General features: G+C 32.7%; 2 protein-coding genes across 2 annotated transcripts; both read left to right on the forward strand.

Annotated features, from left to right (window-relative positions):
• Positions 1-3,454: 3,454 nt before the first annotated feature.
• Positions 3,455-4,285, forward strand: LOC125847100 (putative B3 domain-containing protein At2g27410; the record flags this gene model as incomplete). The annotated part of the gene is made up of 1 exon (XM_049526803.1): positions 3,455-4,285. A coding segment is annotated over one exon (831 nt), but the record flags the coding sequence as incomplete, so codon positions are not given.
• A 6,425-nt stretch (positions 4,286-10,710) lies between these two features.
• LOC125848392 (uncharacterized) lies at positions 10,711-24,703 on the forward strand. Its single transcript, XM_049528248.1, has 13 exons — positions 10,711-10,931; positions 11,078-11,299; positions 13,652-13,781; positions 13,902-14,004; positions 15,538-15,661; positions 16,925-16,990; positions 17,878-17,916; positions 19,375-19,455; positions 19,561-19,608; positions 20,483-20,533; positions 22,717-22,785; positions 23,529-23,780; positions 23,947-24,703. Exons 2-13 carry the CDS (start codon positions 11,150-11,152, stop codon positions 24,184-24,186), a joined length of 1,353 nt encoding a protein of 450 aa, XP_049384205.1. The 5' UTR covers positions 10,711-10,931; positions 11,078-11,149; the 3' UTR covers positions 24,187-24,703.
• Positions 24,704-25,493: the final 790 nt, after the last annotated feature.

Genomic DNA, 25,493 nt, shown 5'->3' on the forward strand with positions numbered 1-25,493 from the left:
TTTTCTCACCCCTACCCTCGACCCCCCACCAACCCACACCCCCGCCCCCCAAAAAAAATTGGGAAAATTAGCAATTAAGTCATAATACCTAACATAATTAGTTAAAATAACAACACTTTAAAATATTTATTTAAAATGGCAGAATGACAATATTTTTATAAAATAATATGTATTCAGATTTCAGTATTTAAAATTAATTTTATTTATGGAAAGAGTCTTATATTGGGCCAAATTATATATCAATAACCGTTTAAAAAGAAAAAAAATTAAACCAATATCCATTAACCTTCTTCTTCACCATTCACGGTTCTTCCCCACCTTTCACATTTCTTCCCCTCCTTCCACGTTTCAAGATTATCTTTCTTCAAGGTGCTCAATTATTGTTCATCAATAAATTCTCTCTATTGTTAAACGATATCTCTTTATTAATTCAAGCAGATTTCTCGATTGGCAAGGTAATTTCCATTATCTATTTTGATTTATTTTGATTTGACGTTTAAATCACCGATTCTATATATTATGGATTTACAATCGAATTTTCCAAATTTTATGTGATTTTGTTTAGATATTCATCAAATAGTTATGATATTTACATATTACGGAGTTATTGCTCTGTGTATCTGTGGCTACTTGCTGCTAGTGACCCATGAATATTTTACATGAGTTGAGAGAGAACTTGAGGCATAAGTTCTTATAGTATATATTTCAAACGTAGCTTTGGGTTCCATAATAGTCTACATGGACCTAATATATTAGTTGGGTTGTAACAGTTTTTTGGATAAATTGTACATTTAATCAAACATGTTGAGATATAAGAGTGGGAATTACGGCAAGAGAATACAACATGACTCACAAACAGTTTTACTTTATTCGGAAAAAAAGAGTTTGAATTATAACTTGTGTTATGGAGAATATAGCTGAAAAAATAGTTTAAATTGAGTAGTTTATTGGGCTGACTGTATTCATTCTATCTATATATCAAAAAGTTTCACATTTTTTGTTTTTACATTGTATTTCAATCTCAATTAGTATACCAACATGTTTGTATTTCCTTCTTAATTTGTATTCATTCTAACTGTATGCTAACAATTTTGTATTTTATTGGGTATTCATTGTGTATTTCAATCTCAATTTATATGTGAACAAGTTTGTATTTCTCTTTTGTTTTGTATTCAACCTAATTGAATACCAACACGTTTTGTATTTTATGTGCCTACTTTAGCTTTCAAAGTCACTTTGTATTTCAAATTAAGAGAGTATTTCTTTTGTATTCACAACTTTATATTCAATCTCACTTTTGTATTCATATATTGTTGTATTCAACATATAGTTCATGATCGATTAGTTTGTATTTTACCTTTCAAAGTCACTTTGTATTTCAAATGAAGAAAGTATTTCTTTTGTATTCACAACTTTATATTCAAACTCACTTTGTATTTTCATCTCACTTTTGTATTCATAAATTGTTGTATTCAACATATAGTTCATGATCGATTAGTTACATTAACTTAATGGGATACAAATTATTGTATGCATTCAAACAGAAAAAAATAGCTATTAAACTAAAAAAAAAAACAATTTCATTCGTTATACATCATAATTTAGATACAAAATGTCCAAAAAAACTATAAATCCCAATACATACAAAGATTTCACTGATTCAATAAAAAAAAAACACTCTTGTACTCGACATATATGAATATCTCAGTCAAACAAATAAAAAAATCAAAAAAATACCTAATTGTTTTTCGATTGTTCACTGGATGCGACAAATTTATAGTCGTCGATTTTGAAAAATTATGTTTCAAAAATATGCCGTATTCGACTTGAAGAAGCTTTGGAAGACAAACTAAATTATTTTAATTTTTTTTTTTTGATCTTCTTAAGAAGAAAGCAAAAAAACGCTCGACAGAAAGATGACTATTTATGCTCTTTTCAAAACGTAACTAATTTGTATTTAAAATCTTTTTAACCTTTTTTGAATTTTTTTGTTCCATAATTTTCTCTATTATGTTATTAATTATTTGTATTCTTTCAAATTAATCAAAATAAAATAAATACATAACTAATTCTTTAACAAACTAAAATAATGACATTTTTAATAAATAATGAAAATGTTGCTAAGGAATCCCACTTAAAGCTAAAATATTGTTGTTTTGAAAATTTTCCCAAAAATATTTTAAGTTTGTTTTTAAAAAATATTTTCAATTTCAAAATTTCATTTTTTCACCCCTACCCTTGACCCCTCACGCACCCACCCCCTACCATCCCTCCCCCTCGCAAAAAAAAAATCAAGTTTGTTTTTAAAAAATATTTTCAATTTCAAAATTTCATTTTTTCACCCCTACCCTNCGTTCTAAACTCAATGGAACCGTCGAAACAAGAATTTGAGGTCTCCTTGATCCGAAACTCGTGAAGGTCACAAGAAACTAACATAACGCCTAAAAAGGCCAAAACAAGCTCGGGACCTCTAAAAATTCAACCAAAACCTCACCTAGGCCTAAAACCATCTCCCAAATCCAATGAAACTCTCAGAATTCCGATTCAAGCATCCCGACCCCAAATGTTGACCAAAGTCAACCCTAAGGCTAAATTTCCACAAATTTTCAACTTGGGACCTCAAATCCTCAAAGAGACTCTGAATCTGAAACCGACATATCTCTAAAACTAGTTCTACATTCATGACTTATGGAATCGACATAATCTCATTCCGACACTCGAAACTTCAAAAGATACCGAAAACCACTTTTTAACAATTTTAGCCTTTCAAATTCAAAACTTACAAAATTCTCAACTTTTAACTCAAAATTTGAAACCAACTTTCACAACTCAAACATGAAAGACTCAGGATTAAGATCGGAAAGGACAAAACAATAATTTTACGACACTTTCCAAAAATGACCAACCGGGTCATTACAATGGTTAATTACACTAACTCAAATTTGAATAGAGTCTTTGTATTTAAAGTAACTTGCACCCCTTATGAGGTATATTAAAATTATTAATATAGTCTCTAGGTAACAAATCAATGTCATTAAATAAATATAATTTACACTGACAAGCACTCATTATTCCCCATTTTCCTCTGCTTCATGCACTCTTTCCTTGTTACTACTTTTCCAAAAATTATTTTTTCAATTTTATAACCCAATCAAATAATGTTACCTTACCTAAAAAGGAAAACGGTCAAGTATAAGAAGATAAGCATATAATTATGGAAGATTTAAGTTTAAAGTGAATCATATTTAGAAACTTATTTAGCAGCGTGTAAATTTAGCGCGTCCAAGAAAATCAAGAACTCCCCAACGTTAACAAATTAGGAATCCACTCTTTCTTAAACCAATTTGATTCGACAACAATATAAACCCTCTTTATCAACAATTCTTCTTCTTAATTACATTCATCAAAGCTGTTGCATTCTAACAGTTGATCTCTCTCTGTTTCTTGAAAATTTTCCATGGGAATACTAATGGAAGACAATGTTGGTAGTGGGTCGAAAGAGGATTCCTGCATTACTGATTTCGAATGTGTAGATGTTGAAAAAGATGAAGCTTTTAGAAAGAATCCGTTTATGTGTGAACATTCTGTTGATCACTACTACTATCTTCTCCCAAGGGCTAAAAGAAGCAGACTTTTCAGAAGAAAGAAACCTCCTACTGTTATTCCGTCTCAATCAACGTCACAGAAAAAGGGTCTGAAGATTCGAATCTCTCTTAAACGTAAAACAATCGAAGCAGTTGATGAAGACCTTTCCATGGAGAAAAACAAGACTGGAACTCTGTTGGATGAAAAACAGAGTAAATTGGAAGATAGAGAGAAAAAGAGAAGAAAGATTAAGCCAATAATTGATCCTCCAGTTTTGCCAGATGAGTTGAAGGAGAAGATTTCAGGAATGGGTGTTCAAATTTCTCAAGTGAAACTTGTAATTCAGAAAGCTCTTTATGATACAGATTTGAGTTATCAGCATATGCGTCTGTCAATCCCCCTCAACCAAGTGGTGAGTAAGGATTTCTTGACACCACAACAGAAAATGGTGTTGGAGACGAGAGATATTGTGTCTAACAAAAAGAACAAGATTCAGTTCAACTTGATTGATCCTTCACTTGAACAAACAAAAATTCATTTGGCAAAATGGGACATGAACAAAAGCTCAAATTATGTGTTATTGAATGACTGGATGGAAGTAGCAGAAAGGAACAAGCTCAAGTCTGGAATGGTAGTGCAGTTGTGGTCATTTCATCAACATTTAATTCCATGGTTGGCTCTTGTTTTGGTTCCACAATAATTTACATGTTGATTTCACGTGTAACTATTTAGGTGCAGTTGGTCAAATTTGGTTTAGAATTAGTAATTTTTTTTGTTTTGACAGGAATCTTTTAGTTTATTTGTAAACTTGCAAGTGTATGAAATATGGTAGCTTTTTTGAAATAAGATTCTTTATTGCCTGTACTTTTAGTTGGTAGCTTACCTTTTCTGTTTTGTACTCTAAACCAGAAAGATGATGCTTGGGCATAGCATGGTCCGACATGTTATCTATCGTCAGTTGGTAAAAATACCTCCATTACTTGTTTTGAACTGAGCCATTATTTGTCAATACTGATTACCTTAAAACTGTTCTCCTGGTTACCGGTTCCTTCTTCCAAGGTTGTCCTTGTTGCACCTGATGTTGTTTTCATCCCAAGAAATCAAAAGCACCAAACGACAATGACACATCCTTTTGAGTTTTGAAGTGATGTAGTCTCATAACATCACCTTGCTCAACAAAATGAAATGACATACAAGCTCTAATTTGCGTCAACATAAGAAACAAATTCTGTTTTTTCACAGTTGACTTAGCTTGTTGCCTGGAAACTTTTTATCTACTATACTAACTTATTTTTCATTATTTCCTCCAATAGTTTCATTGTCACATCTATACCACCCACATAAGATGATGCTGGTCTCAACATCAACGAAAGGGTGGCGTGGTTTAAAATCATGCCCAAGAGGAGTAGTTAATTGAAATGACAACAATAGCTTCTGAAGTTGCTTCTCTGAGAGAAGGATACTGTTCTCCTCGACCCAAGAAAGCCTCTTTTGAGCTTCCACGCTACCAAGATCACTGTAAAAAATAACATCAATGACATCACTAAATCCTATAAGTATGGGTACTTCTATACGTCCTCTAGTAGCGTACATGTTTCCATCCTCAGGATTGTGTAGGGCACTCTCAAAAGTAAAAATGTAACTGTCCATCCAATATTATCGGGCAATGCATCTAAGAAATACACATCATTTTCAGGATCAAATTTGAGATCCTGACCACTGCTAGAAACATCCTTTGTACCAGAACTGAAGATCTGCTTGCTATGCCCCATTATATTGCTGTCAAAATCTTATGTTCACTGAATCTATCAACATTGAAAGTAGCACCAATCAAGGAATCCACTTGTAAAGACACTCAAAACTTTCAAGAACAAGTCCAAATTAAGCTCAATGATTCTCGATGTATTGAACTGTTTCCTCGATACTAATGTTCCATCCTTGACTCGCATACATATAGAAATCTGGTAACTTAGTGTAACAGCCAACACGAACTGATCCAAAAACATAACACAGTAGACCCTCAAAATACATCATTCCCTTTTTTCTACCGTCCTCAAAAGATGATATCGTCTGCAACATAACATAATAGCTACAAAAACCGAGAGCATAACCATCCCATATTACAGTTATATTCTCTTGCAACAACAATATTCAAGCAAATTATCCATGTTCACCATCCTTGTATAGTAACCATTCACCGGTGACAAAGTTGTAAGCCATTTTTGGTATTTCAAATGAATTTATAAAAAACAAATATTTGAAAATTATTCCCCAACAAAAGTTACTTTCCCTGTATCAAGTAAATTATCCAGTTTCACAAGTAGTATTCCCCTGTCCCCTAGCTAGCAAATTAACCAAATGTATGAACTAGCACCATACATTTCATTAAAGATTTCTCCCAAACTTTGATCCTTAGCTACAACTTCTTTTTCACTTGCCATACAATTACAAACTAACATTTCGCGGACCGACTTACTTGTCACATTGCTATTGAAGCTCATGCAAGAAATTACATTAAATCCTTCGTCATGGATTGATCAATAGCACTAGATTTATCCTCTCTCGTTCTGGTTGACCAAAAATCAGTTGGCCTCGCAGTTTTGTTCTTTTGAGGAAATTCAAAGAGCAGTCAAAACTGCCAAAACAGTCTGGAGGACTTTTATCAAACAGTACCTGAACTTCATTTTCTTCATGATGAGCATATTTTTGTTATAAATGGACAATGAAGAAAATAATGATTCTACTATCAACACCCTTCAACATCACTATATGCAATTAATGTTTAGTTAATTAAACATATAGAGTTTATTAATAATTCTCGAAAATTATACTATTATTAAGCATGTATATGTTGTTAGCAATGTATATCTAAATCTTGGAATTGTTTAGACCATATTTGAGTTGGCTGCAATCGAAAAGAAATTGGTCTGCAATGTATACATCTATAATATATACATAATTATATATTATTTATACAATATCGATATCGATATATATATATAACCATTTTGATTAACCTTTTTTTATGGTACATATGAGTAACCTTATCTACTTTTGGGAAATTTTAAAAATCAAATTCTAAAAATCCAAAATCTACTACTAAAAGCTTGTTTTTGGATCAAAGTATAGCTATTGATTTCTTAATGATAATTTTGTTACATGATTATACATTATTTATACAATATCAGTATTGACATATTACATATATAAATGACCATTTTTGATGAACTCTTTTTTTATACGGTACTAAGTAACCTTATCTACTTTTGTAACCTTAATCTACTTTTGTGAAATTTTAAAATCGAATTCTGAAAATTCAAAATCTACTAAAAACTTGTTTTTGGATCAAAATATAGTTATTGATTTCTTTTTAAATTATAAAGCTTAGGGATGATGCATAAGTACCCCTGAACTATGACCAAAATCTCAACAACACACCTTAACTTAATTAGGATTTTATTACCCCCTAAACTTTAAAATGAAATAACTACACCCTAAAAGCTAACGTGACATAGAGGGTTGAAGGCAAATAATGAGTGAAAAATTGGACACATGTCCTTTTTTAATTCGTAATTTTATAATTAGTTAGTACACATAATTATTGATATTAAAACTCATATATATTTTAATTATTTTTTATTTCTTTCTATTTAAAAAAATATATTTTAATTTCTTCCTCACTTTAAACTTTTTGTTTTTTTCTTTCATGAATTTTTATCTTCACTTTTAATTATTTTAAAAAAAGTATGTGTATTTTTTTAAAAAAATAATTAATTAAAAAGTATCCTTTAATTTTAACGTTTTTATTTTTTTTATGTTTTATTTGATTTTCTTCACTTATTTTGATATCCATTCTAAATTAACTTATTTTTAAATACGAGGCATTTGGAATTAAATTTGAAATCAAATAAAAAGAAAAGATAAAAAAATAACAAAGTAAATAAAATCAATAAAAAAAAAAAAGAGAAAAAACAATGAATGAAGGAAAAAAAATTAAAAATTTAAATAAAAGGTAAAAAAAATTCATAAAAAATATGCTTAATTTAAATACAAAATAAAGAAAATAAGAAGATTTTAAAAAATAAAAAAATATTTACTGACGTGATAGATGCGTGTGTACAAACACAACCAACTTACCAGTTGAAGGTGTCACGTCAGCACAAAAGGTGCATGAAAATATGGAAAATGAGTTCGGAGGGGGGAGGGGGTAATATGNAAGTATGTGTATTTTTTAAAAAAAATAATTAATTAAAAAGTATCCTTTAATTTTAACGTTTTAATTTTTTTTATGTTTTATTTGATTTTCTTCACTTATTTTGATATCCATTTTAAATTAACTTATTTTTAAATACGAGGCATTTGGAATTAAATTTGAAATCAAATAAAAAGAAAAGACAAAAAAATAACAAAGTAAATAAAATCAATAAAAAAATAAAAGAGAAAAAACAATGAATGAAGGAAAAAAATTAAAAATTTAAATAAAAGGTAAAAAAAATTCATAAAAAATATGCTTAATTTAAATACAAAATAAAGAAAATAAGAAGATTAAAAAAATAATAAAAATATATTTACTGACGTGATAGATGTGTGTGTACAAACACAACCAACTTACCTGGTTGAAGGTGTCACGTCAGCACAAAAGGTGCATGAAAATATGGAAAAATGAGTTCGGAGGGGGGGGGGGGGGGAATATGACCATAATTAAGTTAAGATCTGTAGCTGAGATCTCGATCATAGTTTTGAGGGTACTTATACATAGAGCCGTCAAAATGGGCTTAGCCCATTGGGCCGGGCCAATCCAAACCGTTATTGGGGTAGGGTTGGGATATGATTTTTCAAGCCCATTTAAAACTAGGGCTCATAAGTCCTTGCTCCTTGAGGCTTGACCGGGACTAGGGTTGGGGTCGATTCATGGGCCAAAACTATTTATTTAAGAGTAACTTAGAGAAATCTCACTAGTGTATGAGCTAATTACTTAGATGTACGTTATGTAATATTACGAATCTTATTAAATTTTGGTGCATCCAGATGCATGTATCTTGGGATATGTGAATTCAAAATTAGGTGTAATTTGTTCTAGATACACTCTATCCAAATGGATTCGCATGTAACTAGGATACATAGACAAATCTCGTACCCTCGCTTTCCTCCTATCTCGCCACTCTCTTATCTCGCCATCCAAATGGATTCACCATTCTCTTATCTCGCTCGCACATCTGGGATATATCACACCAGATACACGTATCTAGTATCCTAGATACATGTTGATTACACTGTATTTTTTGCTAGTTTATTGAAACAATACCATTGTTTGTCATATTTGATTTGAAATCTTTTCATTTTCTTGTTGTTATAGACTTTTAAGTTTGAAAAGAAAAAAAAAGGAAAAAAGAAAAAAAAAAGGGTGAGCCCGCCCCAGCCTATGACCCTTCTAGGGTTGGGTCGGGTTGAGCATTTTCAAGCTCTTCCAAATGAAGGGTCGGCCCGCCCTAGCCCATCAAATTTCTTGACTCGCGAGACTTGGGCCGGGTGGGGTTGGGCTGCCCTTTTTTACAACTCTACTTATACATTATCCCTAAACTTACTACAAACTTTTATATTTCATAAAAGAAAAATGATTCATCTGTTTATGTTCCCAACCAATTCTTATTTATCCTTTTGGTCATCTAACATGAAAATATCATGAAAAGATTGTCCGTAAAATGAAAAAAATTATATTAAAGAATAGTTAGTTACTATCGTTGTTATTATTTATTTTTTCATTAGTGGATCTTCATAACTAATTATAATTTGACAAATTATAGTAACTAGTAAATGTGATATTAGTATTTTATTTTATTAAAATATCATGTTGTGATTTTAGATAATGTATTATTTAGTTCACTACAAAAATGATAATTTTATGTCAAACTTATAAATATTTTTGCTAGTTTTTAGAACTTGATATAAGCCATGTTTTTATGTTTTTTTTTAAAGAAGTGAAATTTACTATGAGAATTAGTTAGTGCTGAATTATGTATTCTATTATTTATACTTCAAAGATGACATAAAATTAATTCATATATGGTGGAATAACTAATCTCATAAAATACCTCACAATCTATGAGACAACATTATTTATTCCATCCTTTAAACCACACAACTCATTATAGCATAACTATGATTGATGTTTTTTCACATACTTTTATATACATTGTTAGATGTAAGATTAGGGTGCGCATCGGTTGGTTCCGTTCAATATTATATATTATCGATTTTCAATGTGTGAACACGTTAAATTGATAATCAAATCAATTAGATATTTATTATCAGTTTTGATCTCTTAACCATTTGATTTTCGATTTAATCGATAAGAAAATACTCATATAATTTTACATACACAATGTTGTTAATAAAATAAAAATAATAGCACGAATAGAAGTGCAACACAAATTTCTATATTAATCAATTTTGTTTAAGACAAAATTGTTAAATTCGTTCTAAAGACTCATACAATAAATTGCGGAAACAACATTAATTGTTCGTCTTTCACAATCAAATATAAAATTGAGAATATAGAAGGTAACACTAATTTGTGGAGAGAAGAAAAAAGGTATTGCAATAGAAAAGCTAGTTTGTTTTGCTTACGAGTGAAATAATACTAAATTTAGAAAAATAGAATTGATAAAATGTTAAAGTCACCATTATATATTTAGAGGTAAAATAATAATTTAATATTATCTTATTGAGTTATCGGAAATCAAATTGGCAGTCTAATAAAAACATTTACAAAATCGTTTAAAATTTGTTAACCTAATAATCCAATTTACATAAATCAATAGTATTTCTAAAAAGGAAAAAATATATAAATACACATCTTATTTTACCATAGTTTCTAAAATTCTTTATCGTTTTAAAAAAATTACAAAAATCTTCATCGGATACATTTTTATACTCTCAGATATATCTCTCCTATTAAGTAATGTATTATTTGTAATCTGTGAGTTATGTATCTACAGATTTAATGATGTATCCGAAATCCTATAAATAATTTTTATAATTTGAGAAAATATAGGGATAAGATGTAATTAAATGTAATTTTTACTTATAAAAATGCAAAAGCTAACAAAATATACGGAGTATTGGTACAGGTGTGCGTCTCAACTTGTCGAGTTAAGCGACATCTCATTCCAATCAAAAGCCCCTATAAAAGCCCTAACCGGCCGGAGGCAATTGATCTTCTTTCTTCTCCGGCGATTAGCCGTTCAAAATATCTACGTCGTCGATCACCATCCCTGAACGTAACACCTCTTCTCCTGTGCTAAATTTCGACCGATAGGTTTTCAGCAAGTCCGCCTTGGGAACAGGTAAATTCGACCGTTGTATTCGAATTGAAATGGTGACTAGGTAGTCAAAGTCGACTCATTTGAATTCTGAGATGACCTGACAGTTTATTTCTTAACTGTGTTCTATTTTGCACTAATTTCGAGTTCATTTGTTTGTGGTAATGCAGAGCGGAAGCTGGCAAAAAGAGAAAAAAAAAACAAGTTTTCATTATTTGTCTGGATAATGAGTTGACGTGATAATGAGTAGACTCTCATTTAGGCCACGTCCACTTGACATTCACAAGAAGTTACCTATTGTAAAATCTGTAAAGGATTTTGAAGATGATGATTCACAGTCCAATACCCGCAATCAAATCATTCGTCTCGCTGCCGAAGCAGCAGATATTGAGGTTTGCTGAAATCAAGTTTGATAATCTACTGCATTCTTGTTCCTATTTGATTGTTAATGTTGCATGGTTTGATATGTGTATGTTTAGCGTTAGTAGAACACAAAGCTCTAGAGAAATATATTTGAGTATGCAGATGAAATGACTGTTTAGGTCTTCATTTTCTTCCTCAATATTGAGAAAGATCATTCAGACATTTAGCTATTAAAAAGATGCAAAAAAATGAGCTTTGGATTCTTCATACGTTCTGTGAAATTTTTAGTCTAGTGGTAAGTGATCTCTATTTGCTGATAACTTACTGTTAATAACCATAATAGTTCAATGTTTTTGGATTTGGCGCCATGAATATCTTCTTAACTAAAGTGTATGTACGAATGTAATTTACATGCTTTGGTTAAACAAAAGGGAATTAATTGTCTTGAGAATCGCCTATGCAGAGTGTTGGGCAATGGCTTTTTGGTATTTTGTTTTCCCTATTATTGGAAGTATAATGCATACCCTGCAACTCAGTTTCTTTGTCTTGAACTAAAGTCAGATTTTTTACGACATTTATAAAAGAATGCTCAAAACAATTTTTCTTGCACAAATTCATGATAAAATAAGTCATGATGCTCAAGAAAGGTACTCTGAAGCTTGTATGACTGTGTGTTTGAGGGCTTCTATTGGTGTGGTGTACTTATCTTGTTAGACAAGTTGAAAACTATATACTGTTAATGGTTGAACATAGAGGAGGGTTCTGGTTTTCTTAAGCAAATTAGTGAACATATCCAAAAAAAGAGAGGAGGTAATCCATTCATTATAGTATCATACTAGAGACGTTTTCCAAGTTTCTTAAGAGATGCATACTATGGACTTAGTGGTTTTTAGATTAGCTTCTGATATGGTGTATGAATTGTTCCTATTTCTAATTCTTACTTGAAACTCTGTTTTCATGGGAAAATCATTTTATGTATTGTTTCCCTTTCGCTTCTACTGGTCTCTAATTAAAATAGGAGATCATAAGTCATCAGAAGACTCATCATTCTAGAAATGACAGTAGTTATTGTAGTTTTAGTTTTTACTTAGGTCAGTGTTACTGATGGTTTGGTGTTATTGAATGATAAAAGTATGAGCCACCTGACAAGCATTTACTTGCTAAATGTGGTCTTCCTTCTTTCGTTTTGAATGATGAAGTGTGGACTGCTGCTTCTTTTATTTGGTGGTGTTCTTGAAGAGATGCAGATCTTTGGAATTGTAAAGTACTTGTTGTCAGAATTTTAAGGCCTTGATGGTTTTAAGACTGTATTTCCCCAAATCAAAGTTTTCAGGCATCTTTGGTGTGAAGGTGTTTTTGGGGAAACGTTCGTTGTGAGACACTAAGGTGCAATGTCTGATTACAACGGGTTATAATTTTCTTAATTTGTTTAACCTATTCTACTTTTGAAGCACCAGAAAACAAAGTGAAGCCATTTTTAGTTCATTCACTGAGGAATATTCCGAGAAAGTTGTCTGTGATAATTAAAGAGTTCTCCAATTGTAAAATATTGCAAGGATATATATGAAACTTTTTATAGTGATACTCCCAGGCACGAATACCAATGCACTTTCTCTGTCCTACTTTCTAGGGCAGTAGAAGACCATTTTTCCGGCAGCAACCACCGGAATCTTAGCCTTTTCTTTCTAAGCCAACAATTATCACCCACTGTGATAATTGCTACACACTTTAGCCTAGGATGGAAGAGAATAGAATTTATTTTAACGCTGGGTTTAAGTCATTCGACATCACTAGATGGAACTCGAGCAAGTCTGAATGGTATGAATGGGTTGAAAGAAGCAGAAAGATGATGACGAGGTCAGTTATGAGCAAGAAAGCTATGGAATGGATATGTTTCTGCCTGAGAGAGGCTTCAAAGGAGCACAAAAAGGAGACGAGAAGATGGAAACTAGCAGANACTAGTATATCCTAAATACTAGAAGGATAGTTTGAGATGTTAAAAGTTTGTTGCTGTGCAGTACACTCAACTTCTTTGGGAAATGGGCACCTTTTTTTAAGCGAGAGATGAAAAATTAGATATTCAATAATTTATTTTGATTTCCTTGTATCTTAGATGCCATCAACATACTTTCAGAAGTTTACTTATCTTTCTTTTTATCGTTTTTAAAATTTGTATCAAGAGATCTTAACATTTTTGGTTTTTACAATATGAGGAAACTGTTCTTGCTTTAAACTCCACTGGAAGTTGTCTACTAGAATCATAGAATATTTTCGAAACTGTGAAGTTTATGGTGCAGAATAAGATGTGGAATTTAGGTTTGATATCTGGATAGGTTGTATTTGTTGCTAAATTGATTGTGCTGGAAAAATTTATTCCTTAGGTACAACACACTTCTAGCAAGAAGTTTATTCCTGAAATACCTATACCCGAGTATGTGGTGGTGGATACATATGAAAGAGATTATTCACGCACTTTTGCTCAGCCAACATCTTATATACATGCTAGAGGAGGTATGCGAAGAGCATGACTAGTATTTGATTTTCTTCAAAGTTGATAGTAACTTCTGAAATATGCTGTTTATCCTTTATCTTAAAAAAGAACTTACTGAAATTTTGTTAAATTAACTATAGCCCGAGCCGAGATTGGAGAATTTGTTGAGTACGATCTTGACAATGAGGATGAAGATTGGCTTCAAGACCTAAACAGAGAGAGAAAGGCTCTTGCAGCTGAAAAGTAAAAATCTTACTGTACTCCTACATGTATACTGTGTTGTGTTCATTGTCTGTTTAATTGGTTGGTGGCAGTCTTGTTTTCATTCATACCTCATTAATGTACTTTTGAATGATTACTGATTACTATCTGTTTCTCCTGGTAGTTGGTCTTCCCATTTTCTTGATTGCACTGTTTAATTATTTTTTTACTAGTATTTACTGGATTAATTGTTGCACTTCTGTGGATATGGTGAATTCTAGTACTTGCAACTATTCATTCTGTCAAAAGAAGTAAGACGTGCTAATCTCACAAAAAAAGAGAAGAATTAAGACCTGCTAAAACCCATCCAAAGTTAATGGTTTATGGTCTTTATCTTATCTAAAACCAAAAAAAAGAAAGGATTATGGATATTTCCGGTGCAGGTTTCATTATAACTCATCGGCACTACATGTGACCACGACACTAGTGCTTAGGCAACCTAGAAATCAAAATTTAAGAAAAATAAGGATATAGAATGATTCTGCACCCAAGGGTGTGGCCTAGTGGTCAATAAAGGTGATATCTTCTCATATGCCAAGCATTGATTGGTAGAGCTACCGGTGTCTGTGTTGGTGGGAGGTAGCAGATCCCCGGTAAAATTAGTCGAGGTGCAAGCAAGTTTGCCAGGACTCCACCATCCCATTATAAAAAAAGAGGAGATAGAATGATTCCATTATATACTCATATTACAACTTCTTAAGCTATATATTAGCCAATTGAAGTGCTACATAGATAGTTGCTAATAAATCATGACTGCCCAATTTTAGGGGAAGAGCCTCTCTCTGATCTTGCCAGTGTTGTCTGAAGTGCTCCGGTGTGCTTCAATAATGGAAACCTGACTTCACTTTTGATGCTTTGAACCACATTGACGCTCAAGCCATTCTTCTGGAATCCTTACATGGCTCTGGAGGTCAAAGCTTGCGCAGGCAAAGGTGATCATAATACAGGGACATGTTATATGACATGGATGTTTAAAGCAAAAGCTCATTAATTTTTGGGATCTTCTTAGATTACCTACCTTGACCTTACCTTGATCAAGAGTCTTCTGCGTATTGTCTGACAGTCCATATTAACTAGCCCATCCATTTTCTAACCTGATTTTAACATCATGTGAGGTACAATTTCTTATATGCCAAAAACTTGTTTGTCACTGTCTCGTTTCACTCTACTTAGTTTCATTAGCTCTAGCAGCATAGAATGCTTTATTTCCTTAGTTTATCCTTACAAGTTCTCCTACAGTTGACTAGCTAACAGACCAGCATTTTTTTGAGCACTTCTGTTTTCCTTGTTGCTCTCCAACTCAGTCAGACTGCTATGCCCTATTCCCTCACACTGCTATCCGTCTTCATTATCTTATTTTTATTCTGTATTTTGCTTCAAATATTTTTCTTTCATCCACAGGATTTTCTCTAATTATACATTATCTTCATCTTGTTACTATCCAATTATATAAACCTTGTTCATGATTTGAATTTTGGATTTGCTTATTCAGACATTACTTTTTGCCTGATATAGGTTGGAGACCATTCTGCACAAATTAGAGGTTTTAGATCACAAGGCCCGAGAAAGAGCAGGAGTGATTACTCCTACTCTTAACTCACCTATCCCGGTGCTTCTAAGTTTCGATGCTTCTGTTGAGGTGAAAATGTCTCTGCTTAATATGTTTCGTTTGCTGGTTTTACTTTTGACTTTTTGTTGCTTTGTTATTTAAAAGGATCCTTTCGAGTAGTTGATACTGTTTGTTTGGTAATAAGTTTCATCTTTTTGTTGTTAATGTGGACTTTGTAGAGAACCTATGTTCATTATTTAGTTTACCTCTTACGTTAGTCTGCAAAAGTACAACAGAATTCTTAGAGGCAATGTGTTGAATGATCAGAAGAAGAACCAAAACAATTTCTTTCTTTTTGTAGTCCTTCTGCTTTTGTTTCTTGACTAAGTGATCCGATGAACTAAATGATCTCAAGGGATGCATGGAAGGAATATTCAAAGGAGTCATTATGTGCTATAAGTTTTCTAGTGCCAGCTAGTGTCTCTTTTGGTTGTTTGGTCCATTGTTTTCCTGCTCTTTTATGTAATCGTGAAAAAAAGCCTTCACATAAAGCTGTTGAATTATGGATGCAATTATATTGCACAGTTGCAGAAAGTCACCGATGTTGTGGTATCCCCAATGGTTAATTGTTTTCTTCTACGGAGAACTACCAAAATCCAATGATAATTATGTGTAGCTTCTGGTCTTTGATTGAAGAAGGGTTACTTTGAGACCAAAGAGTTCGATTCTTATACATGATGGACTTCTCATACTTCCAAATATTTGGTAAGTAAAGAGATAGGTTCTAATTTTAATTAACATGAAGATTACTGTTAACTTCTAAAATTCTCAGTTAAGGACCTGAAGAGGTGATATCAGTTTTCAGACAGAAATCGTGTTAAACTCAAAGGACGTATCATGTAAAGAAAGTTTGAGATCATTGGCCTTCTTTGGCATTTTTTACTGTCAAGTTGAAATTTTCCGTGTTCTGATATGCGTTGAATCAGTTCAATAGAAAGGGACGACATCTTTTGTAGGAGATGTCTGAAAATTACTGTTTCACTGAGAAGCATCAGTCTGCAACTTATGTCTATGTATTGAATAAATGCATATTTTAGGTATGGAGGCAACATTATTTGGGTGGGGGGGGGGGGGGGTGGTATATTTTAATTTGTTCAGTTATAAATGCATAACATGTACAAGAGCTTTCTGCTTCTTGCGTGATCTTAATTTCAGATGTCATGACTGGTTTTCTTTTGTGAGATTGATTTGCTTCTCTGAGTGTTGTAATTCAGTAGTTTTACTTATTTTCTAAAGAGAGTTGGCTTGCGTTGAGTCTAATGGTTGACCTTTCTTTCTTTCCCTGAAATCTAGGCATTGCAATCTCTAACAATCAAATATGGAATTTTCCAGTCAATTTATACTTACTGGAAAGACAAGGTACCTATTCCTCACCAATTTATGCTGTGTGATACTGTGATTTAACATCATTTTATGTTGTGTAATTTGATGAAGAAAAAGTGAATGGGATTCCAGTTGGAGGGATTATTATAGTTGGTATTGAAACTGATATCTGTATGCATACATGATACAACAGACATCTATGAAGTTCCTCTCCACTTGTTCTTATACTAGCATGATCATTAGTAGCCATTGTAATCAGTAAGTCTACAGATGAACCTATCCTGTCAAATTTCAGATCATGTTTGTATCAGCAACTATACACAATAGGTGCTAATGCAATCCTTTTTGGACAAAAAATTTCAGTTTGGATCGTTTGGGATGGCTGAAACTATGTATCTTAAATGGTTGTGAACGGATATGTGGCTTCTATTAGGTAATTCATTCTGATAGAAAGAAGACCTCATTTACTGGATATATATAGTCCTAAGGATTATTGTTCAAAACATCTATTAAACAAATTGTATGGTGTTTAAGTTTAAAAAATTAAAATAAAATAGAAGTTCCAAAAAAAATTGTATGTGGTTATATGACTTGATGCAAGACTTCCTATTTTTTGTTTTTCGATAGCTGTGGTGTCTGGGATAGCTTGTGCCTCCTATTTTCCTTCTTTTTTTAAAAAAAGAACTTCCTATTCAATTTTAAATATACTGGACTTGATATGCATGGTGATAAGTTTCTTGATATCTCAATCATTGTTCAGTTATGTACCAAAATGCAATGGACTTCAAGTGCTTGACTAATTAATTGGTGCTATGATGTTTTCTTTTTTATTAACAGCATTGCTAGATTTTTAGTAATTTGATATGTTAAAGATGAATCTCACACATCTCTTTTTCTTGGAATTCACATTTCTTGTCTACCAGCGGGAACGGTGGCAGAAGCCTATTCTTCGGCGTTTGCAGGTCAAGTTTTAATTTCTGTATTGTAATCCAGATATAAATGATTGCATTGGGGTTCATAGTACATATATGGTTTATCAAGCAATCTTCTTTGTGTTCCATAACTCATTAGTTTGTTCTGTAGAAAACATATGGACAAGGTTCCCTTCCCCGAATTTTCTCTGATGGTTTTATCATTTGAATTTTATTCTTCAGACAGACTCATCCAGAAGAAATAGTAAAGAGATATCTTGAGTTAGTTAGCCTCTTAAAGTCAGAGATTTCCATTTTTGAATTTATTATGTTAGTAAATAATCTAACACTCTTTTCACTGGTGATTTTTAAATCTCTTTTTGTCCTTAATAGTTTTTGAATTCGTTGTGATTTGATTGTCATGTTGGATAATATATATAATCTCTATCTGCTAGTTCAGTTACACTTCTTCTCTTGAAAATGTATACTCGGGAGCTGGATTAATAGGAATGAAGAAGGAAATAAATAGGGAATGTAGCTCCTTGAATTTACATTCTTATTAATTTCAATAAGTACCAAGAAAATTTGCATAAACCAATTTATTCCCTCTTTCTGTCTTGGCCTTATCTTCTCTTCTCTTCTCTTCTACGTCTATCTGAGTTTTTCCAGTATTTAGTCTTCTTGTTTGTTAAATTAATTTCCTCTTATGACAGGTATACCTCAGTGCTTGTCATTTTATTCTCAGTTTGCCTGGCAATATCAAACAACTTTACTGGTTCTCTTTGATATTTTTGGGCCTTCAAATAAGCATCAACTGAAGCCATGACCATATTCTTCTATTGATGTTGTTTTCTTTCATCACTTCATATTAATTTCAACATATCTTTCAAGCACTAAAAGAGATTTTCTGCATGTTATTTTGGGAAGTTACTCTCTTCCATTAGAAGAGAAAGCTGGACTCATATCATGCAATAATATTAATGGTGTCTAATTTTTGGCCATACTTGTAGAAGAAAATACTAAAATGTGTATCAGTGAAGCTCCTTAGAAATTAGAATTTGGTATTTTTGCTTCTTCAGCACTTAATGCTACACATTCCCTTTCTTTAATTTCCTGTCCTCATTCTTGACGATGAGTGAGATATTTCAAATAGAATGTTTTTGGTTGTTTCATATCCCTCAAAGCTAAAAGTTCCAATGTTGCATTCACTGTTCATTTTTTCTGTCTTGCTTTTTCCTGTTTAATCAATTTTTTCGTGCAAGAATTCTCACATGAAATATTGTTGCATCATCGCTCCTATTTGCACAAATTTTTTCTAACATATGACCGGTGATATTTTTCCTATTGAAAAGTTTAAGGTTCCTTTTCTTTATTTCATTTTGGTGGATTTTTGATATATGCACCCTCGTAAGAGATAATCGTATTTAGATTTGGTGTTCTGTGACTCCACCAGTTACAAGTGATTACATTCTGAGTTTCTGATTGCTTTTTCTACCTTCATTCTTGCAGCCTCCTCCACCTGTTAGTGATACCAATCCATATAATGTATTTAGGCCAAGAGAGAAGGCTCACAGACTTCACACAAGGAGGGTATGCGACTTTGGTTACTTTGACCTTAAATATTCTTGCTAAATCATCGGCCTAGATGATTAGTTGTTATGAGGCATTTATTTTACTTCCCTTTTTCTGTCATAGATGCAAAGGAGGGAAAACAATGTGCAGTCATTTGAAAAGCTTCGCCAGGTGAGTGGGGAATTACAGTTGGAGTTCTCAATTCGTTTCTTCTGCACGTGCTGACAACTAGAAAAAAACAAATTACCAACAGGGCTTTCATTTGTGGTTGTGTTATCGTGTCCTTGCCCTGCTTATTGGCCCAGGCTACTCTTTCGTCACAGATCTTGCCCAGTATCTTTCTTAGTCTGCTCGTGACCCTTACTATCAACTTTTTGCATAACCAAGTGACTTTTCTTTATCACCCTCATTTCCTTCATTTTATGTACTTTTAGTAGTAACTATCATCCAATCCATCTTCAACTTCTGCATGAACATGCCGAGGCCACTCTTTCATCACAGATCTTGCTCAGCATCTTTCTTAGTCTGCTCGTGACCCTTACTATAAAATTTTGGCACAACCAAGTGGCCATTCTTTATCACCCTCATTTCCTTCAGTTTATGTACTTTTAGTTGTAACTATTGTCCAATCCATCTTCAACTTCTGCATGAACATGGTATTGCAACACCAAACCAGAATAATCGCGATTTTTTGTGTTTCAACCTCCCTGTTTTCCAAAATGAATTTGAACATCTTTTTAAGATGGTGGGATTTAAGTTGCAAATTGTAGGTCACTCATACCAATGTTTTTGGTGCCTACGCCTGACATCATTTGCATATCTGAGATTAATTCTCTCAAACATAGGATGATTGTCTCGGTGATATAACAATGATGAACTAAGTTACAAAAGCTGTTACCTGACTTGATTTCCTCTAGCATGCCTCCCATATAATAGGTTAGAGGGATACTTTGCATCTCGTACAGAGGCTCTGCTAAAGATTGTGTTGACTTCCTTTTTAAAATTGAATTGTATTGTATAAAATCGTATGTCTCATATTCTACAGGTTAGGCGCAGCCTTGACCAATCAAAGACCATTCTTGAGGCTCTCATTAAGGTTTGTCTTTCTGAATAACTAGTAAAACAGCCCATGTTTCACGTGGTCGTGAAAAAATATATACATTTTCCATATTAAAGAATATACTTCAATTTTTTTTCTCATCTTAAACTTGCTAATTCTCACAAATAAAATGCTTAAATTATTATTATTATCCATAATGAAGAAGCTAAGTTTTTACTATAAATATGAATGAATTTTTTATTTTAAATATAAGCAACAAAAAATCATTAGGAAGATGAGCTCCTAATTAGCCTTGTAAGATGAATTTTAAATTTTTATGTTGCAACTTCTTTGTTTGGGTTAAATTGTGTTGGAATCTTATTCTTGAAAGGATGTATACCTTGTATTTGAAATAAACAAAATCAAAATACAAAAATAAAATAAAAAATGAAAATTGATTAAACTATACTTGTATTTTTTCCAAATTTAAAATTAATTGAATGTTAAGAGTTATGCTCGTCTCTCACAATGACTTGTCTAATTAATCTTCTTTTCTCGATTGAATTATACATGTTTTGCTACATATGAAAAAATTAAAAAGGAAGCTTCTTTTCCTTTTGGGGGGTTCTTGCTCATAAATAATGATGTGATTGTGCAATAATGATTGTAGTTAATCTGCATCATCACAAAAACACTCTCACCATTTTAACCATGGATAATTAGCTTTCCTGATTGTTTGGACAGAGGGAAGGCATTAATTAATAACTTTGTTCTCTTATGTAGTAACATTAAAATATCTTCTTGAATAGCATAAGTACCACAAGTTAGAAAGAGCAAATTTTGAAATTATTAAATACTAAGTTGCTCGGACTCGGGTGCCTGAAATGGGTGCGGAGGATCTACAAGTCAGATCCTTTATGATCTAAATTTTAATATATGGGGATACAGATCCATATTTGGATACGGGTGCGGGGATTCAGCTAAAAATAATTCAAATATCTAAAATAGAGCTATGAAACCTAAATTATTAAATATTATGTGGAAAACTTGAGGAGAAAATATTGATCAAGAGGAGAATCCCGGAAGGAGATAAAAGGAAAGAGAGTGAAAATAGAAATTTATAAATACAAGGTATTTCATTTTCTTCAATTTTACCTTAGTTTTTGTTTTGATTACAGAAATAATTGAATTTGTCTAGAATTTCTCTCTCGAATTTGGTCAAAGTACCCAAAACCAGTTGCCCAGATCGGGTACGGATCCCACATCGTGTCGACATGGGTGCGGCACCAAAAGTGAAGAGTCCGAGCAACTTAACTTAAATAAGATGAAGAAAAAAAAATAGGAAACAACTAATTTATGAGAGAAAAGGTAAATGTGTTGTAAAATAAAGATAAGCAACAATTATAAGAACATATTGCATGATATGTTACAAAGTGCAGTATTTAATGAATCTAATAAGTTAACAATTTGAGGAATTACAATTTTGCATAAGTTTATATGCAAACTTTGCTGCTACCTGTCTACTTCCCTGAGTTGGTTTTATAGAATTTTCTATATATTACAAATTGCAAACAATCAAACAATGTCAAAACTGCATAAGCTACTTATAAGTTTTGCAATGTACTTATTTTGGGTGGAATCGATTTCATATGATTTCTCCTATTTAAAATCTGTCTGTCTACACTACTACAACCGGTTGCTTGTGGCCTATTGCTATATCTGATACTCAAGAAGGGTGACACTCGAGGGTGACATTCTTGACTAATATGATCATTTCTTTTTGCAACAAAGTCTGTTAGTGTCTCCATTTATAGGACTACCATATGGAATGCCAAATGATTGCATTAAGACGACTATTAATTATTTAGGGGTTATGGTAATAAAAAGTTGTGAAAATATGAATGAGTGGAGTAGTAATTGACACATTAAATTTTTGTACAAGAAGAAATAGAAGAAATTGTCAAAAAAAAGAAGAGAAAAAGATAAATAGGATTCTTGGCCAAATAGAGATGCCACATCACTCTTCTTTTGCCATCTCTCTTTGGCCTAGCTTTAAATATATATGGACTGCAATGTGGAAGACTTACCAAAAAAATTTCAATGTGAAGATATGGATAGCATGTACTTTTATCGTTCTAAGCTTGTTACCACAAAATAAAGAAATTATAGACCTTTACAAAGTCTATCTCTCTGATCACCTTATCAGCAGTTTTCAACTCCTTTGATGTGATTATATGCAGAGAGAGGAGAAGAAACGAGAGGTTGTGGAGAGTGAGGTTAGTCTTCAGAGACTTCAAATGAAACACAAGGTATGTAGAGTGTGGTATTTTCTCTTTCTCCTTTGCAACTTTTATGCTTGTAATACCTACTTGCTGAAGTGATATTGCTGTTTCACAATCCACAATGAAATAACTTTTTTTGCGTCACAAGTCACAACAGGGGACAGCATTTTATGAGTATGCCTACTCTCTTTTTAATGATGATTGCTTTCTGAGTTATATGAAATTGAGTCAATTATATTACATGCTGCTATGAATCAACTCCATTTGCAGTACTAGAAAAGAACTTTTTTTTTAAAACAGTACCGGAAAAGAACATTTTGTAATCCATTAAAAGTTGGTTGTGCCGAATGGGCTGGTGATATATCATTTTGGATAGGTTAAAAGTGGAGGTAACTTTTTATGGCAAAGTACTATCTTTGATTGTGGGACAGATCTTTGTTAGCCAACTGCCTTTTTGTCAACTGCCCATATAGCCATGACCTCTTCAATTCAATATCTTTTAGCACCATAACTGGTTCTCTGCTCTTTGGTATAAGCTTTAAGGTCATTTTATGTGCAATGCGCTTTGATTCTGAATTAATAGTAAGTTTCTTGGTTTCCAGAATGAAATTGAGCTTTTCGAGGACACGTTGGCTCTTCCTGGATTTTCTTCCTTCCCAAGTATGTTNAGCACCATAACTGGTTCTCAGCTCTCTGGTATAAGCTTTAAGGTCATTTTATGTGCAATGCGCTTTGATTCTGAATTTAATAGTAAGTTTCTTGGTTTCCAGAATGAAATTGAGCTTTTCGAGGACACGTTGGCTCTTCCTGGATTTCCTTCCTTCCCAAGTATGTTTGGTTCAAGTGAGGAGGAATATGTTGACTCGGATGATGCTGCTATTAGCCGTCCACATGCTCAGTTTGATGTCTCGCCAAATCTTACCTTCGTTGACTCAAAGCCAGAGATGGTGTCTGCTGGAAGCATGAGGCAAGAGCGAGAGTTGAAACGACGATATGTCCCACCTGGATGGCTCCACAAATTGGTGCTTACCTACTCTTTTGATAATTCTTTTTAATCTCCTCTTTAATCATTCATAGATTCACATGAGTTACTTGTCCTTTGTATCTAAGCACGTGCTATACATTGAACTTAATGCACTCATAGTACTAAACTAATTACCAGACTTTGCTCTTATTGATTTGATGTAGGATCCAAATGAGCCACTTCTCCTGTTTACTAAACCTCTTGATCCAGAAAAATTGGCAGCTGCAAGTATCACACCTCCAGGTTCTTCAATGGAAAATGGCGTAGCTGGACGCACATTCAACCCTCGTGGAAGGATTGGCCGAGGTGGCAGAATAGTGTTTGATAGATGGAACCCACTTATGCATACCCCAATTGAGTGTGCTGATGCTTTACATGTACCATTAAATTCTGCTCATCCCTGATATAATCAACCCTTCCCATGGTTCATTTGTCCACCCACATTTAAGAGGGAGAATTCGTGTTGATGATTTTCCAAGGTTTTGAGCCCTTGATGAATTTTGACGACACTAGAAAACTATCTTTTGTCGAAAGTGGTGAGGACAGCGTGTCCTTTGTTTCTTTTACTGCTGCAGGATGTATCACTCTAGTTATTTCTTATGTAGGTTAAGGAGTGAAATCATCTCTCTGCCCAGTGTTACATTTTATGTTCAAGATGATAGGAAAATAGAGCTCTTCTTTCTTTCCTCCTAACTCCTACCATACAGAATGTCAGGACAATTATCAAAGTATACGCCTAACTAGAAAACGTAAGCTTCTACATTGTGAATTTAACCAACCAGTTTTGGTCGTACATTGTGAAGAACTTTCACTTTGTAATTTGGATCTTCCTAGTAAGGTTCGGCCGTGCCTGTGTTGAAAATTTAAATGCAGCTGAGAGCCGGATTCTAATCAAATTATCATGTGATAATTTGTTTCTACTTTTGACACAATTTATTTAGAGAAGTTGTTGAAGAATATTGTATGTCGTAATATTAGAAATTTTGTTTCCTATTAGATGTGTTGTGCAATGTATAAAATGGGCTATCATGTGCTGCTTAAACTGAAAAATAAAAAATAAAAGAAAGGAGACGGGTTATTAGCATCCAGTAAGTGTAAGGCTACGTTGTAACATTTAGAAAATTTTCAGCCGGTTGTTTCAGTAGATCTATGAACTTTTTTGTTAATAAACTGCACACAACAGAACGTGGTTGTATTTTTCTTCTATATAGGATGGGTCCCTTTAATCTTCTAATACTCTATTCTTAATAAAATATAAACGAATAGTTTTTTTCTTTTGGTAGGAAATGCAATAATAAGAATACATCTTTGATATATAAAAGGGAAGACGACTTAAAACACACTTTAATCTTTACTGTTATAAAATATTATAGTGTGAATGTTCATTACATCAAGAAGTTATTTTCACTCATTATCTCCATTATGTTCCTCCATTATGAAGATTATCATAACCTCGAACTTTATAACCATTATTCTTGTAACCTTTCACTTCCATAACTTCCTCCATTATATTTATGTTAATGTCATGTTTATGACTAACTTTTTGTATGCCTCTATGTTACACAATAAATAGAGGCATAAGGGTTCATATTGTATACACTTGAAAATTTGGTGAATACTTAAAAGAAAGAAAGTTATATTATATTGTTCCTCTTGTCTTATATTCTTCTTGTCTTCATCTTTATATTGTTCTTTTGTTCTTAAGTTTTAC

This window comes from Solanum stenotomum, chromosome 12, assembly GCF_019186545.1.
Source record: "Solanum stenotomum isolate F172 chromosome 12, ASM1918654v1, whole genome shotgun sequence".
Taxonomy (NCBI): domain Eukaryota; kingdom Viridiplantae; phylum Streptophyta; class Magnoliopsida; order Solanales; family Solanaceae; genus Solanum; species Solanum stenotomum.